The 15647-nt window shown below is 37.6% G+C and overlaps 1 protein-coding gene and 1 long non-coding RNA gene across 3 annotated transcripts; both read left to right on the top strand.

The window, feature by feature from the left end:
* Positions 1-1580: 1580 nt before the first annotated feature.
* Positions 1581-2957, top strand: LOC148096648 (uncharacterized). Its single transcript, XR_015717075.1, has 3 exons — positions 1581-1683; positions 2055-2144; positions 2728-2957. It is a non-coding gene; the product is annotated as an uncharacterized LOC148096648 (long non-coding RNA).
* A 2691-nt stretch (positions 2958-5648) lies between these two features.
* Positions 5649-13024, top strand: LOC148096647 (major histocompatibility complex class I-related protein 1-like). 2 transcript variants are annotated; one of them, XM_087834731.1, is made up of 5 exons: positions 5649-6214; positions 6977-7246; positions 8300-8578; positions 11581-11883; positions 12186-13024. In XM_087834731.1, exons 1-5 carry the CDS (start codon positions 6169-6171, stop codon positions 12215-12217), a joined length of 930 nt encoding a protein of 309 aa, XP_087690857.1. In that variant the 5' UTR covers positions 5649-6168; the 3' UTR covers positions 12218-13024. The 2 variants fall into 2 exon arrangements, with proteins under 2 accessions (XP_087690857.1, XP_087690856.1); XM_087834730.1 differs by lacking the exon at positions 5649-6214 and having other exon boundaries at positions 6865-7246.
* Positions 13025-15647: the final 2623 nt, after the last annotated feature.

The raw sequence follows: 15647 nt of genomic DNA, 5'->3' as shown, positions 1-15647 counted from the left end.
CCTTAAGGCAGGAGAAATTATCTCCACGAAAAGGAACAGGTTCGGACCATCGCACACTAGAACAAATTCCCTTTTTAAATACAAATGGAAAAGGGTTACCTTAAATACATCATGTTTTTAATTTGCAAGTTCATAAGCATTTTCCCTTTCCAGTTCACAATCAATTCTACCCCCAGGTCAAAAATATGTATAGGAAAATTTCCCTAATGTAATATTATTTATAAAAATACCCGTCTAGCGATTAACTGCAAAAATACATGGAGGCAGGACCTCACAGCAGAAGTATACTCCATAATGTGTTGTACATTATTATATGTATATTATATGTAACATGGTATTTTTCAATTATTGTATTTACCAACATCAAGAAATCACAAGCAAAGAAAGACCACGCCATAGTGCATATTTAAACAAGGAAAGTTTACTGGTCAAAATTATTTATTAAAGAAATAAACGACATTTTTGTCACCCCAAAAAATACACGTTTAAAGCAACACAACGGTGGCCCAATATCAGACAGAATTCCACTCTCTAGCCAACGCTACAGAGAAGCAGTTGGTTTTATTTTGTGGATTCAAGCTGCTCTTCATATTTTTGGCCACCAGATGTCACCAGAGAGGACTGTGTTGAAAAGCTTCAAGTAATGAACCGTTTTTCAATACAATGCTTCAGAAAGCTTCATTTGACCATCACTAAATGATCCTGTCACCGTGGGGTACGCCAGTGTGTCTTGTTGAATGGACCCAGAAGCAAACACTGAAGAGGAGTTGTAGTTTTTAACAAAAAGCAATCCTTTATTTGGATGATGGCATGAGAAAAACATGAAAACTGGGGGAAAAAAACCTATGAAACACTATAATTGTGACTATGATAGCGTTAACAGACAATCTGACAAAGACAGGAAACAGAGGACTTAAATATGCACAGGAGGTGATCAGGGGAAGTAGGAACATATGGGGAAACAGCTGACTGACATAAACCTAATAACAGGACATGGGAAGCGGAACTAAATACAATGAACAAAGAACATAAGATTCCTTCAAAATAAAACAGGAAACGGCGATAAAATAAAATAATCAACAAAATAGAACTAAAATGCACACAACACTGGGTCGCAAACAAAAACTGTTGTGATCCTTATATCGCCTTTGGGCTTTCAGAGCTTAGCGGAGCCTTGATCTGAATTTACTTCTTCTTTTTTTAAGCACTATGCTCCTAAAAAATGAAAAATATTTGTAAAATATCTGCATAAATATTTATTTTCCCCGGTTAATGTGTGTGGCGGGGCGTGGTCTGCAGTTCTGTGGCACGGGAGGTGGAAGCATCCGCAATAACGCTCTGCCACCTTAAGTCTGTGCTCTCTCTGCTGTTGTGTTGTTGTTGGTATGTGTTGGGCTGTGACCTGGAAAGCTACAGCCAGCTGTGTATGTACAGCAACTGTGTGTAAAAAGTGGTGAATAAAGAGATGCTGAAAAGCATGTTCATGCAAACATTGTCAGGTCTGCATGTTTATGGTATGTTCACAATTGGACTTCTGCTCCTAAACCTGTACATCCCAACCATGCCTTTACAGTCAAGGTTTCTGATGGAGCTGAGTTTCTCTCTGACAGTCTGCTGAAAGTGTTTGCAAAGTGATCGGGGGAACAGGGCACAAAGCTAAAGGATGTAGCTGCCATGATGACAGTAAGAACTTTAAAATTCTTTAACTACAAAGTGTATATGTATTTCATTAGGTCAGTAAAAGATTTTTATGCTGCATCCTTTGAAACAGTCAACTATTATCTGTGAGTACTGATTCCACTGAAAGGATGCCATAATTTTTGTCATGCATTTACTGGCCCACTGAGAAAAAGTTATCTTTCTTTAAAAATATATGTTCTGGAAACTATATATCCATAAAGTTGATGTCAAACAGGAACTTTTGATATTGCTTTGTAGATGCTGGTGTTGCATGATGACTGGTTTAAAAAGTCAAGAGTTTTTGTCTGGGATCATTTTCTTCTATGCTACTGAAAAGTTCACAAATCTCTGTTTTCTTTGTTATAATACTTAAGGATGACATTAATGCTCGAAGGGACTCCCTCGTCAAAGTGCTCAGCATCTGTGTGAAAGACAATTGCAACATCTTGGTGCAGGAGTTCATGGTGAGTGTTTTATGAGTAGATTGTGGCTTTGCAACATTTAAAAATGCATTTAGTTATCCACTTGATCCTCATTGGACTGGTTAGTCCTCTTTAATAATTTGAAGTTCACATGAGGCCTGGTAGTGAACTCAGCCGCCGGCCCTTGAGGCCCCACCCCCACCCCTGTATTAGGGGTCACATCAGTGTGAAAAAACTTTAAATTTGTCATTCTAGTGAACAAAGGAAAATCCCACCAATATTTACATTAGCTTTTGTTTGAAAAAAAAAAATGACCAACTGACCAACAGCTAACCAAATTGTGGGGCTGAAAGTCTAAATTCTAACATCTTCTGAGTGACATAACCTGGATTTCTGATGGGCCGGTGTCTTTCTAACAAAAACTAATGTAAAGCATTTGAAATTATTATGTTTTTCACCCTCTTAGAAACTCTGTTAGACCATGAATGGCAGCATGGCAGGCCACTCTTTGGCTATAACTATTTACTATGTTGCTTGCAATGGTTTAAATTACTCTAACATTAGAACTGGTAGAGTCAAAAGAGTTTAAAAAGGAATCTTAAAGAAATGTTTTGTGTTTAACCAGGACTTGACTGAGGCCACTGCACAGATTGAGAAAACCACAATGAACATCTGTCTCCAGAGGATGCGCCAGGCAATGACTTTTCTGATGTTGGCATCATCATCGAGGGTATAGTAGTTCTTCAAGATCTGGATAACGTGACCTTTGCAGTAGCCATGCTGTTTGGACCTTTTTTATTCCTTTTTATTCCTTGTTTGTTTTTCCTTTTGCTCTGTACAAGTTCTCTGTTTGTCTGTTTGGCAGCATTTTTCAATTTCTCTTTGTATTTTTTCTTTCTTTTACTAGTGAAGAGATGTAGCGTGAACAGTTATACAGTCTAAATATCCCATATGGGTCGTGTGAAATGGTATTTTCAGTTTCATTCAGTTGAAGTAAAGAACGTTGAATATTTCTAAGTGTGCTGTTTTGAACCAAGATGTCAGTATGATCAGTGCTGTAATTTTTGACAGTCACTGTATCAATGTTATTTTTGCGTCTCTTGAATAAAGGTTTTGACCTGCAAGTGCTAATTTCTTTAGTAATTGGGGTAAAATGGGTAATGTTAATAGGAAGGTGTTTGCCAATTCAGTAACCTAATTTAATGTTAATGGAAACTAACATTACCTCAAATTGTTTAGTTATAATTGTTGTTTAACACCGAAGAACTGACATTATTTAACTGTTGATTTATATAGATTCAGTGGAGTAATGTCAGTTTAATTCTTTACCTACTGTCAATGCAGTGAAATTAGACATTTTGTTTTGAAAGGTTACTGGTGGATGCCAGCAACCATCTTGGAAGAGAACAATACAATCTGTTATAAGGCCTCCATTTGAAAATTGTGTATTTGATACTAGAATATAATAGCAAAATGTAATTTGAAGATAACATGTAGTATTTAAGTGACCAAATAGTATTGGGTAAAAGTTACTGAATCGTGTTGGGATAAAGTGAGAAAATTGTGGAGGATTAAAATATTCCAAGAGCTCAAATTACTTCATCAAAACATGTTTAAGTCACATTTTATCAACACAAATTGCACAGGTTTATTGAACATGAATAAATTGTGTTAATTTAACTCAATTGTTTAAGTTGCTGCCAAAGCAAAACATCTGTGTGCAACAAATGTCCACCATTGAATTAAGTAAATCCAACAACATATTTTTTTCAGTGTGGGGGTCAATCCTGTCATAGTCATATGAATATAAGGAAGCATGCATGAGTGAGAGTTTAGCCAGAATGAATGATGACCCAGTGTTTTGTTTGTTATTATTATTGTTGATTTATTTATTTATTATCTTTGGGTTCTTTTCCTGCAACACACAGCCGTTCCACGACACAACCAAATGATAAAACAATGATAAATAATTTCTATTATTGTGGCACATGATTTTTTTCCATCTTAAAGAGTTGAAAGTGAATTGTTTAGTTATTTTTAAGAAAAAAAAAAAAAGGTCAAACAGGGTCAAATGAGAAAATTGAAATATACATCTTGGTAGATGACTTTCATTTCACAAATGGAAAGAAAAAGTTTATCTTTCATTTAATGGCTTACGTCTGTGAGCCCTTCAAGGACCTTAAGGTTTTCAGTTCAGTTGCATGAGCCTTGTATGCTCGCCCTGTGCTGCAGTATGGGCAGGTTTTTGCCACAGCATTAAAATTTTTACATCTGTCGATAATCACTACATCTGTAAAAATGTAAGACGACAGTATACTATAAACATGACACCAGAGATGGGCAGTAACCTGTAATCTGATTACTTTTTTCATGTAACGAGTAAAGTAAGGGATTACCATTGCAAAAACGGTAATTAGATTACCGTTACTTTACTGTAGGAACGCTGCGTTACTGCGTTACTAAAACCGTGATTTTTTGCGAGAATGTCTCATGACAGTGACGTAAGCGAGTGCGACGTTCGTGACAACAGCTGTGTGCAGATCAACAATGGATCATATATCGAGTGCAGAGAGAGTATGAGCGTGCAGCGTTTAAAGCGTGGAAGTACTGACCTTACTTTGAGTTTGATTCCATAAAAAGTGACAAAAACATTAGTGTCCGCTGTGCGTGGGAAAAAAACTTATTTTTAAAGCGAAAAAAACCCTAAACTTCCGAGCAAGCACCGAGTAGCTACGACGTAATGGGAAATTCACAGAGAAGCTGCCATATCCTTCCACTGACCGCTGCGGCACACCTGCACCAGGGTAAACCTCCGCCTGCCCAACTCCTGCTTTACAGGTGAAAATAGAGCAACAGGACGGCTAGTCTTTGACTTATTTTCTGCTGTGTTTTACTTGCATCTATTTGAAAGACTGAGTGTAGCATAAAAAAATATTTTATTTTATGTGCTGGTATGTGCAGAAAATAAGTTTAAATGTTAAACAAATTTCTTCCAGTCAGAGAATGTTGCATATAATTAAATTTTTACTTGATGCATAAAGTTAAAAGATTAAAACGAATAAAACAAGTTTTAAAAAGAGACTTTTCCATCTGATTACATTTTGTATGATGATTATGCAGAAAAAGTAGAATTGGGCTGAAAGATCTATCGCTTTATCACCTATTCAGGGTGTAAAGCGTGTTTTAAAAAAGTAACTAAGTAACTAAGTAATTAATTACTTTTGAAAATAAGTAATTAGTAAAGTAATGGGATTACTTTTTTGGGGAAGTAATCGGTAATTAGTTACTGATTACTTTTTTCAAGTAACTTGACCAACACTGCATGACACATACCATACTATAATCCTATGAGGACTAAAGCTTCACTAAAAACACATCACACTTATGTAAAGAGGAAGAAAGAATGGTCTCAGTGTGAGCTGCATAATAGAAGATTACAGAAAGACCTGTATAAGTGTATCAGTAAATTTATGCCATATGTACTTTGAATTCGGGTGATTGGACACAGGAATAATGTGTAATTTTCAATTATTCAGTTTTTTTAAAATTATTAATCCTGCCTGGACTTATATTCTTCATATAACACCAGCAGCTAAACTCCTGCAAACTCCATACCTTCTGTTACTTTCTGCATCTGAGGGGAGCCAAGTATCCATCATTTGACTCCACTGCTGTTCAGAGCCTTTCAGTTCTTTTAGTCCCAACAAGCTTTCTGACATCTTTCTGTCACTTGCTCAGAGATTTGTCCTTACCCATGCCTGCTTGGGGCTTTTTATTTCAGCATAGAGCATTGATACAAAGCTGGTTGTAAAATGACATGCCATCTCTTAACAGTGAAAAGTCTGTGGGAACTCCCTTTTGCGTTTCTTCTGCCAGCTGTAGGCGGGCTCATTTTGGAAACTGTGGGCCGTATCTGAGCGTAAGAGCAAATATAATTGTTTAGTTTGGAGGACTTTCATCAGAGAGTTGATCTGGTGGGTGACGGTTTGAATCTAGCACAGTTCCAAGTCAAGTCCATCATATTTTCAAGGTCTGAAAATCCTGGAGCTTTAACCATACAGAAAGGATGAAGTTATTTATGTTGCTTCTCTTCTGCCCTGCTGTATTTGCAGGTAAAAAAAACCCATTTAATCAAATCTGTAAACAGCAGCATATATGTTTTGCTTTTGTAGGTAGTTCATAGACTCAGTATCAATGCTCATTTAATCATTTTATGAGAATATAAAACAGGACAAATATATATTTTATCATGTGTATGAATTTTACTGGTGTCACAACTCTTTTTCATTACTATCATAAATGATACAGATGAAAAGGTTTGATGTAAAAAGTGTGAAAGAAGTCAGGTTTTCTTATATAAAAGGTTCAAATCAGATTTATCTCATTAAAGTAGTTTTTAAAGATTTAGGCTGATTATTATCAATATTTTTGTAGTTCAGAAAAGGGAAAACTTTTATTTTCTTTACTCACACTGGTTTATTATTTACCTATCAGTTAGTCAGAGTCCATTGGAACCAAATATGCCGTAGAGGTGGTTTCACTCAGCAGCCAATCACATTGACATGCCCTCTGATCCCAGTAGTCTGTGATATTTGATTGTGAAATGTAAATAAATTGTTTGTATATTTGCACTTATGTCTTATTTTGAAAAAAGCCAATTTAATACTCCAGTTAACTAATAACTTCATCCACATCTTTGTCAAAATATAAATAACGTTAAGATTTTCTTCACACACACACACACACACACATCACTTTTACTGATTCTCATACAAGAATGTGTTCACCAAATCATACTGAATGCATCATGTTTATTATATTCATATGTTTTATTGACTTATTTACTAACAATATAAACATTGTTCGCCCCACAGAGAGACACTCACTGAAGTATTTCATCACTGCATCTTCTGGAAACCCAAACATCTCAGAGTTTATGGGTGTTGGGATGGTTGATGGCATTGAGGTGGGTTACTGTGACCTCAGAAACAGGATATTGGAAATAAAACAGGACTGGGCGAAGAAAATACTAGACAAAGACCCTCGGCAGTTACAGTATTACACTCATGTGTGCTTTGAGAATCTGCCACCCTTCTTCACAGATACAATGTCCACTGTGAAGCAGGATTTCAACCAAACTGGAGGTGTGATATTTTATGTTATTCCTTACACCAGTCAGGACAAATTATGCAAATACCTACACAAAAGTGATTTAAGTAAATTATTATTTTTTTTTTACATTTTGTAATTAAAGATCTAAAGTCTTAAATATTTACTTCTCCACTGAATCCAGGAATCATCAAACCTTGTAGATGTGAACATACTTAAAACTGTGATAAAAGAATCAGTTATAATCAATTCAATTCAATTCAATTTTATTTATATAGCGCCAAATCACAACAAAAGTCGCCTCAAGGCGCTTCATAGATACAGAGAAAAACCCAACAATCATATGACCCCCTATGAGCAAGCACTTTGGCGACAGTGGGAAGGAAAAACTCCCTTTTAACAGGAAGAAACCTCCAGCAGAACCAGGCTCAGGGAGGGGCGGGGCCATCCCCTGTGATTGGTTGGGGTGAGAGAAGGAAGACAGGATAAAGACATGCTGTGGAAGAGAGACAGAGGTTAATAACAGATATGATTCAATGCAGAGAGGTCTATTAATACATAGTGAGCGAGAAAGGTGACTGGAAAGGAAAAACTCAATGCATCATGGGAATTCCCCGGCAGCCTACGTCTATTGCAGCATAACTAAGGGAGGATTCAGGGTCACCTGGTCCAGCCCTAACTATATGCTTTAGGAAAAAGGAAAGTTTGAAGCCTAATCTTAAAAGTAGAGATAGTGTCTGTCTCCCGAATCCAAACTGGAAGCTGGTTCCACAGAATCACTGTTGTTTGTCCTGCCCTTAACAATTGTACAGTTGTTCTGATTCTTATAATTTGTCATCTAGATTTTTACTCCTGGGCTAAATTAGTTTCTGTCTCTTGTCCTTCATCTTTTATTTTTGAGTTATCACATCAAGTTAATTTGTACATGTTACAGCATTTCAGCTAGCTTCTATTAGTCATGCTAATAAAAAGTTGACAGATCAGCTCAGATCTGAGCATAGCTCAAACCTTGAAGAATAGCAGTGATTCACCAAATGAGTAATATTAACAAGTTCATTTTAGTGAGTGTTTTCTTTCTCTTTCTCCAGGTGTCCACTTTTTACAGAGGATAGATGGCTGTGAATGGGATGAAACCACTGGCAAGGTGACCGGATTGACGCGTTTTGGGTATGATGGAGAGGACTTTATCGAGCTTGATCTAAAGACACTGACATGGATCACACTGAAACCAGAGGCTGTCAATACCAAAATAAGATGGGATGCTGAGAGAGCTGACCTGAGATATACTCAAAGCTTTCTCACTGTGGTTTGTCCAACTTGGCTGAAGACAGTTTGGAAGACTGCAAGAAGTTCCCTGCAGAGAAAAGGTCGAATTGCATGACCCAAAGCATTTTCATGGATGCATTATTTTTATATTATATGCAGTAGTTTATGTTGAAATATATTTATAAAAAATAGTTATCTCTGAAAAAAAATGTGTAGGTTGACTATTACATCCTCAGCCTAGACTTAACAGGTTTGTAATTTTCCATTCTTTCCAATCCCAAGATTCCTGAACAAAGTTTAAACAACAGTTCTCAAACCTATACTAACAACCAAAAAGCAGGAGAAAAAGGATTTCAACACAAAGAGCTTCTCATTCCCTTTAGTTTCTAGATTCTGATCATACTGCCTACACAAACATTTAATTCAACATTTACAACATTTGCTGGCTCACTTTGCCTCCCAAAGAGATATGGAGAGGTAAAGGGGGATGTCATACAGATGCTACAGACAGGTAAAAAATAAAAGTAGCAGTAACGAGTAAAGCACAAAGGACATGGAGAGCACCAGAAGGTCACACAGAAGGTGAAACAGTGTGAAACCTGTGAGGCTCAGAGAGAAGACTATTGCTGTGTCCCAATTCAGGGTCTGCACGCTTGAAGTACGCATTTTAAGTGCGATTACGTCACCGCCACGCGACGACGGCTGTCCCAATTCGAAGTGTACTTCAAATGCATACTTCAAATGCATACTCCAAATGCGCCGTCAATTACCCCAAATATCAAGCGTGGTCCGGTGCACGCTTCGTGGTCCCATATATCCCACAATTCATAGCGCGGCGGTGGGTGTGGATAATTTTGCCGCAAAATATGGCAGAAGGGAGCGGCAAAGAGTGAACTGTCAAAAGTAAGTACTGAACATGACGTCACTTATTTATGTGCGAATGTTTAATAACGAAGAACAATAAAACATTGCTGTTGGCCACATATCGGCAAAGTTATGTGACATATATATATATATATATATATATATATATATATATATATATATCATAATAATCTGACAATACTATAATATTGGCCATATTATATTTACATTACCACAGTGAGATGATTTTAGTCTCATGAACAACAAGAGCTAATTATTATTTACTAGCTAATCTTAAATGACTGTTCAGTACAGAAATGAAGCCCAACAATCATGTTTTACAGTCCTGTGGTCTCAGCCTCAGATACTCAACTAATCAAAGTGATGTCATGACAAAAATGATTGACCAACAAAACATTTTTTCTCCTTCATTTATGTCACACAATCTCGTGTTTCTCGCGGTTAGTATCATGGTTGCTAGGCAACCTGAACAGCGCGACGAAGGCTAGACCGTCCCATTTCACAAGCCTCTCACTTCCTCACTTCTCGTACTTATAGTACGCACCGTACGTAGTGCGCGTACTTCAAGCGTGCAGACCCTGAATTGGGACACAGCATATATATCCACACAGTGTGGAGTGAACTCAGGTGAAACCAGTGAGGGTGTGGCAGACAATCACACAGGAGGGAAACTAGACACAGGTGCAGACAATCAGCAAATCAGAGGTGGGAAGTAAAGCCACAGGAGACAGGCAACCCTACTTTTCACGTTTCCAGACTGAAACTGATTGACTCGACCGACTCGTCCCGTTGTGTCTTACTCCCAATAAAGATCTCAGGGGAGCAGAAGCAGCAGGCATTTATCAATATAAAAAATCCTTCACTCAAAGCCTCATTTTAATTTGATAACAGTTGAATGTAACATGTGGAACAACTGTATCATAAACAGTTTTATTATAGCACAACCTCAGCTCTATTTCATCATCTCATGTGTAACAGAGCTTAGGCCATTTTCACAACTTGGCAGTGTGAAAAATGATCATACTGGAGAGGAGTGATGCACAGGTGGGGGCGAGAAATTTGCCCGAGTGTTTGGAATTTTTTGCTGAGGACTGTTACGCTGGTTTATATCAATCTGAACAGATTAATTGACGCTTATTTTGGATTGCAGACTTTGGACTTGGAAGCTGGAAAGTGGAGTCAGTGTGGGAGGGTTGGGCAGACTAACGTGATAGGGAAGGAGGTGGATAGCTATAACAGCAGTTATGGAGTTGAGCGATGAGGAGGTATATGGGAGTAATACAGAGGTAAATGAGCAGCAGGAGGTGGTGAGAGGAGGTGGATACTGGAGGGCCAATGACAGAAAGAGAAACAAGGAGAAGGAGGCTAGGCTGGAAGGTAGAGACAGTAAGAGTTGGGAGGATGTGGTGAAGAAGCCACAGCTGGAATCCCTTCATCTTGTGTTGAGCTTCCAGGGTAATGGAGAAAAACAGGTGGAAAAGGCGACAAAGCTTGCGAGTGTAGGAAAAGTCAAAGTATAAAGAAGTGTGAAAGTTGGAGTGCAGAGAGTGAGTGGGAGTAAGGAGATGATAACAGGAGTCCCCTTTAGTGTTAACACAGCAGAAATAGTCTAAGCTTGCGTAACTGTGGAGTACAAAAAGAATGATAAGAGGATCAGAGAAACATGTAGGTGGAGCTTAATGTTAAGGATGCAACATAAAAACTGTATTTAGTGTTTATAAAGTATAAATGTGAGGAAATGTCTCAAGACCTATAAAGTGGTTGAGTTTCGGCACCTTGCCGAAGCACGTGGAGGCAAGAGAAGGTCTTCAGGATGTGGAGATCATGAATGGAAAATGTGGGGCTGGCCTCAAACCAAAATGCTTGAACAGTGGAGGGGAAGGTAGTGCTGCCTACTGAGGATGTGAGACGATGAAGCAAGAGGCCGATTTCCAACATTGGACAACCTTAAACCCATTTCTTTTGTTTTGGTACCTCCCACCAGAGGTCCAAGTGGAGCTGTGGAGCCAGCAGGTGTTTAACAAAATAACACATTTCTGTTTCATAGCCTCAAGTTAAAGTAATGTCAGTTAAATATGACGTGTGGAAATACTGCAAATTGCGTTTTTCCTTAACTGTTCGCATTTCCTTTCCTTACTTGTTTTTCTTTCTCAACTTTCAATACTACTTTCATCCACGTTCACTCACTCTACACAACTTCTATCTTCCTCCTCTCCAGTTCTTCCATCAGTGTCTCTCCTCCAGAAGACTCCCTCCTCTCCAATCAGCTGCCACGCTACAGGTTTCTATCCTGGCAGAGCTGTGATGTTCTGGAGGAAAGATGGGGAGGAGATTCATGAAGATGTTTATCTTGGAGAAATCCTTCCCAACAATGATGAGACCTTCCAGATGAATGCTGACCTGAGCATATTATCAGTCACACCTGAAGACTGGGGAAGGTACGACTGTGTCTTTCAGCTCTCTGGTGGTGAGAACATCACCACAAATCTGAATGAAAGCATTATCAGGACCAACTGGAAAGGTGAGAAAAACATATTTGAGTAATTTAGTTTGTTGATACTGTGGATTGTTAAATGTGAGGCTTGAATCGTTCTTCTTTTTTTATTATTATTATTACTTTGGGAATAACTGATGGAGATCCAAGCTGGGCTGGAAAATATGTACATTCTTCGAGGCTGTTAATGCTGTTAATATTCTTAAGATTAAGAAAAAAACGTATTTTTTTAGTCTGTGAATTAAAAAAAGTTTCACTAATGTTTCATACAAAAGCCATTCCACGATCAGTGGACTAACTGAAATTGTTTTATTTTTTTAACCCTCCAGCTCCTGTCAGTGTCACTGAACTCTCTGTGTGACTGAATCAACATCACGTAGACAAACACAGCACCCTACAATCGATGATACACCCCTCCAGTTAGACAAGTTTAGGGAACCGAAGATTCATGGTTATTTTATTAGTGATTTTTCTACATAACAGTTTTTAAATTTCTAGTAATTTTTAATACCATCATATAATCATTCAGTTGTTACTGAAAGAGACAAGTCAGAATCTGTAATATCCATTGCAGTCAAATTAATCTATTTCATCCATATTAACAACTTTTAGTAGTTTTCAGTTTGAGTTTCAGAGCTCAGAAACATCAAACTGTCCCGTCTGTCTCCAACACTGCCTGTTCTCCTGTGTGGGTATTAAAAGGTCGCTCTACATTTATTATGTTCTTAAGTGTCAAACCACAGCCTGACCCACTGCTTTCAGCTGGATCAGCTGGCCAAAGGTTTTTGGCAGTGTCATGCAACTCTTTGCTTAGAGTTGTTTTATTTTCCAATAAAATGAATTTATGATTCCCCCCCCCCCAATATTTACCAGAATGTTATGAGTGTATATCTGTGTCACGAGTGTGTATCTCAATAATGATATGCAGATGAGATGCAATTATGCCCCTTCTGGCTGCCTTGATAATTATTTTATTCAACTTAATGTCAAATATGACAAACTTGCAATCGTTTTCAAAATTTAGTGAAAATCATCAGCCAGAAAAATGTGATGGAAATCAGGGATTTTGGGGGGATGCTGTCCTGTGTTTTGTTGCTCACATAAAAATGGCGTTCAGTCATGTTTCATTCAAATACAAATAAATAAAAATGATAAATCTTTTAACTACTTTATTTGTTTTCTTTATTGACTTTTTTTTAAAGCTCTATTAAAATGTTTGTAGAAGCATTAAGGGTTAAACTGCAAATACACAACCTTATCAATTTTTGTTCAATTTTCTAAAAAAGAAAAAAAGACAGAAAGATGTTTATCATCGTAAAGAAATGAACGCCCTTGATATATTTTTAAGAAAAAAAAATGTAAAAATAATTTTGTAGAACAGGTTAAATGTTGTTGTTAGGCCTTAAATCCACATATCAGACACTGATCAACAAACGTGTTTTGTGTTGTGTGAACTTTAGACTTTTTTTTAAAGAGCTTTTTTCTCTTTTAGAACAAAACAAATATTTGGACATTGTGTGGGTTTTTTATGCAGTAAGTGCCTATGTGATGATTTCTTTATAAATGCACACAAAATGTCACATGCATGGTTAAATGTCCTCAGCACTGCTGTAGGTGAACGAGGCAGCCGATCATATGCATGTAGTTAAGCTCTTTCCCAGAAGGCGTCACTGCTGAGCTTTCTAACAGCGGAGGCATTGATTAAAGCTCAGCCGGAAAATGACACTTTGTACACACTGATCCAAGACCCCTTTGAGCAGGCACGTGCAGAGGGGTGGGGCTAGAGGGGCTTGAGCACCCGCCCCTTTCCTGATGGGTGCTCAAAGTGCCCTTTTGTTGCGGCAACTTTTTAAAAAAAATTATTTATTCTTTTTTATGTGTGTGTGCGTGCGGAGTCCTGTCTGTGCCCCTCAACAATAATATTTAACTATTAATCACAGTTTTGCTAAATAAAAGGATCTGGCTTGCATCAGTCACATGATCACATTTAACCAATGATCGCCCTTGACGGCAGAACGCGCTGGTTACGAGCCGGGAACGAGCTCACAAAGAGCATGTGCAATTTTTTGCGGTCCGGAGCTGTAGGAGAAACACAAGTTAACTCAGAGACACAGACTGATGCGACAAAACCAGTAAGCAGGTGTACAGCGTACACTGTAGTCTAAAGCACACAGGAGTATTAGCTTATTACGGACACGTTGGTAAGTTGTCTTGTTGCAACTGACGAACTGAAACAAACGAGCGTGCTATGTGTGCAACAGCGCAACAAACATTACCTGTCCTTTTATTAACTGCACAAGTAGTGCTGGTCATAGCTGCTGGCTACCTGTGTAAGACTGTCATGGGTCTGTAGCTCTGTCACCGTTTTAGGGAACATATTTAGTTTTAAAGTTTTTAGAACATATTTAGTTTTAAAGTAAGTTTCCGGGCTTTTCCTGCCTTTCTGGAAGGATTATATTTCACTAAAAACGATCTAATATGCATGTCCACATAATTATGCATTATTATAATTATAATATATTAAAAAACACATTTATTTTAAAGAACATACATTAAGAAGCAGATTATATTAGAGTTATATTTTAAATAAGACAAAATTTGGATTTTACAGCAGTAAAATTATTGTATCTCTACAGTTTAAAAATGTAATAAGCTTTGCCCCTGCACAGAGTGGATAGTGAAACAAATGGAATCATCATAAATACATTATTTCATATTTATTACTTCCCCCTCCTCATTGCTTTATTATTGTAGCTCTAGTAATAAATAATAATGTAAGGATTCTGGATCAGCACCATGATGCCCATAGTATATACAGTATTCTGAAGAAGGTCTAAAATGTCACTGTGCGTGCGTGCATGTGTGTGTTTAATTTAGATGGATTTTTAAAAAAAAATATTACTCATGATATAACATTGTTCAGACATGGCTGGTAAGGACATGAGGAGGAAACAGTAGGAGCTGTGTGAGGCTACTAAAGGCAGTGCTATAACATTTTTCTGTCATCATTTTATTATAGATTAAGTGCAAGAGTTGTTAGGTGTGGATAATTAGATTATAGTTTATTGCAATAGCAAGTTGTGCCTTGTTCTCAGATAGACAGCAAGTGGAGAGTGATATATGAAATGATGGGATGGAAGGAAGAAGAGAAGCAAAGAGTGATTCACAGGAAGAGCCTAATTTATTTCTCACAGTTTTTTGTGTCCTTATGGTTCCAAGCGCTGTCACCAATCTTTGCATTTTGTTGTTATCTCATGATACTTGTTTAATCAGCTACCATCTCTCCTATGGACTTTTTAATGTTTACAGTCTCAGATCAACACAGCCCTGTGCTTCCCATATTAGATTCTTGATGAATGTGTGTTGTTGTTATTCAGCCTGGTTCAATGTGCCCCTTTTTAACTTTGAGCACCCGCCCCTTTAAACCTCTCTGCACGGCCCTGCCCAACAAGGTATGTACATTTCTACAGAAGATGTAGTTTCATAATACTGATGGTGCAATACAATTCATGTTAAGCTGTCTTTACTTTTGTACAAGGTGATGTTTTTGCTGTGTGCCAGGGAGCTGGGATATAACAACAACACCTCATCCATGCTTAGGCACTACAGAGCTTTACATGAGAATAAGGGGAACACCGATTGTGGAGCAAGACCAGGTGAGCCATCAAATGCCATGATAATATAGCATGCAGTAATGTTACTAAATGATATAACAATATTATACAACTGTTATAAGTTACGTGTGTGATATTTATATCTGTGCTTTGTTTTTGTTGTCTTTCCTCAGGAGA

The sequence above is a fragment of the Neolamprologus brichardi genome, chromosome 22, assembly GCF_056152115.1.
Source record: "Neolamprologus brichardi isolate AB-2024 chromosome 22, ASM5615211v1, whole genome shotgun sequence".
NCBI lineage: Eukaryota > Metazoa > Chordata > Actinopteri > Cichliformes > Cichlidae > Neolamprologus > Neolamprologus brichardi.
Note: the sequence above shows the minus strand (reverse complement) of the source record. Positions and strands in the feature narration are given on the sequence as shown.

Coding starts and splice junctions, on each gene's coding strand:
- LOC148096647 (XM_087834730.1), top strand. CDS start 6,880: ATGTGTTCACCAAATCATACTGAATGCATCATGTTTATTATATTCATA. Junction 8,579..11,580: donor AAGTTCCCTGCAGAGAAAAG/GTCGAATTGCAT, acceptor CCTCCTCTCCAG/TTCTTCCATCAGTGTCTCTC. Junction 11,884..12,185: donor TATCAGGACCAACTGGAAAG/GTGAGAAAAACA, acceptor TTAACCCTCCAG/CTCCTGTCAGTGTCACTGAA.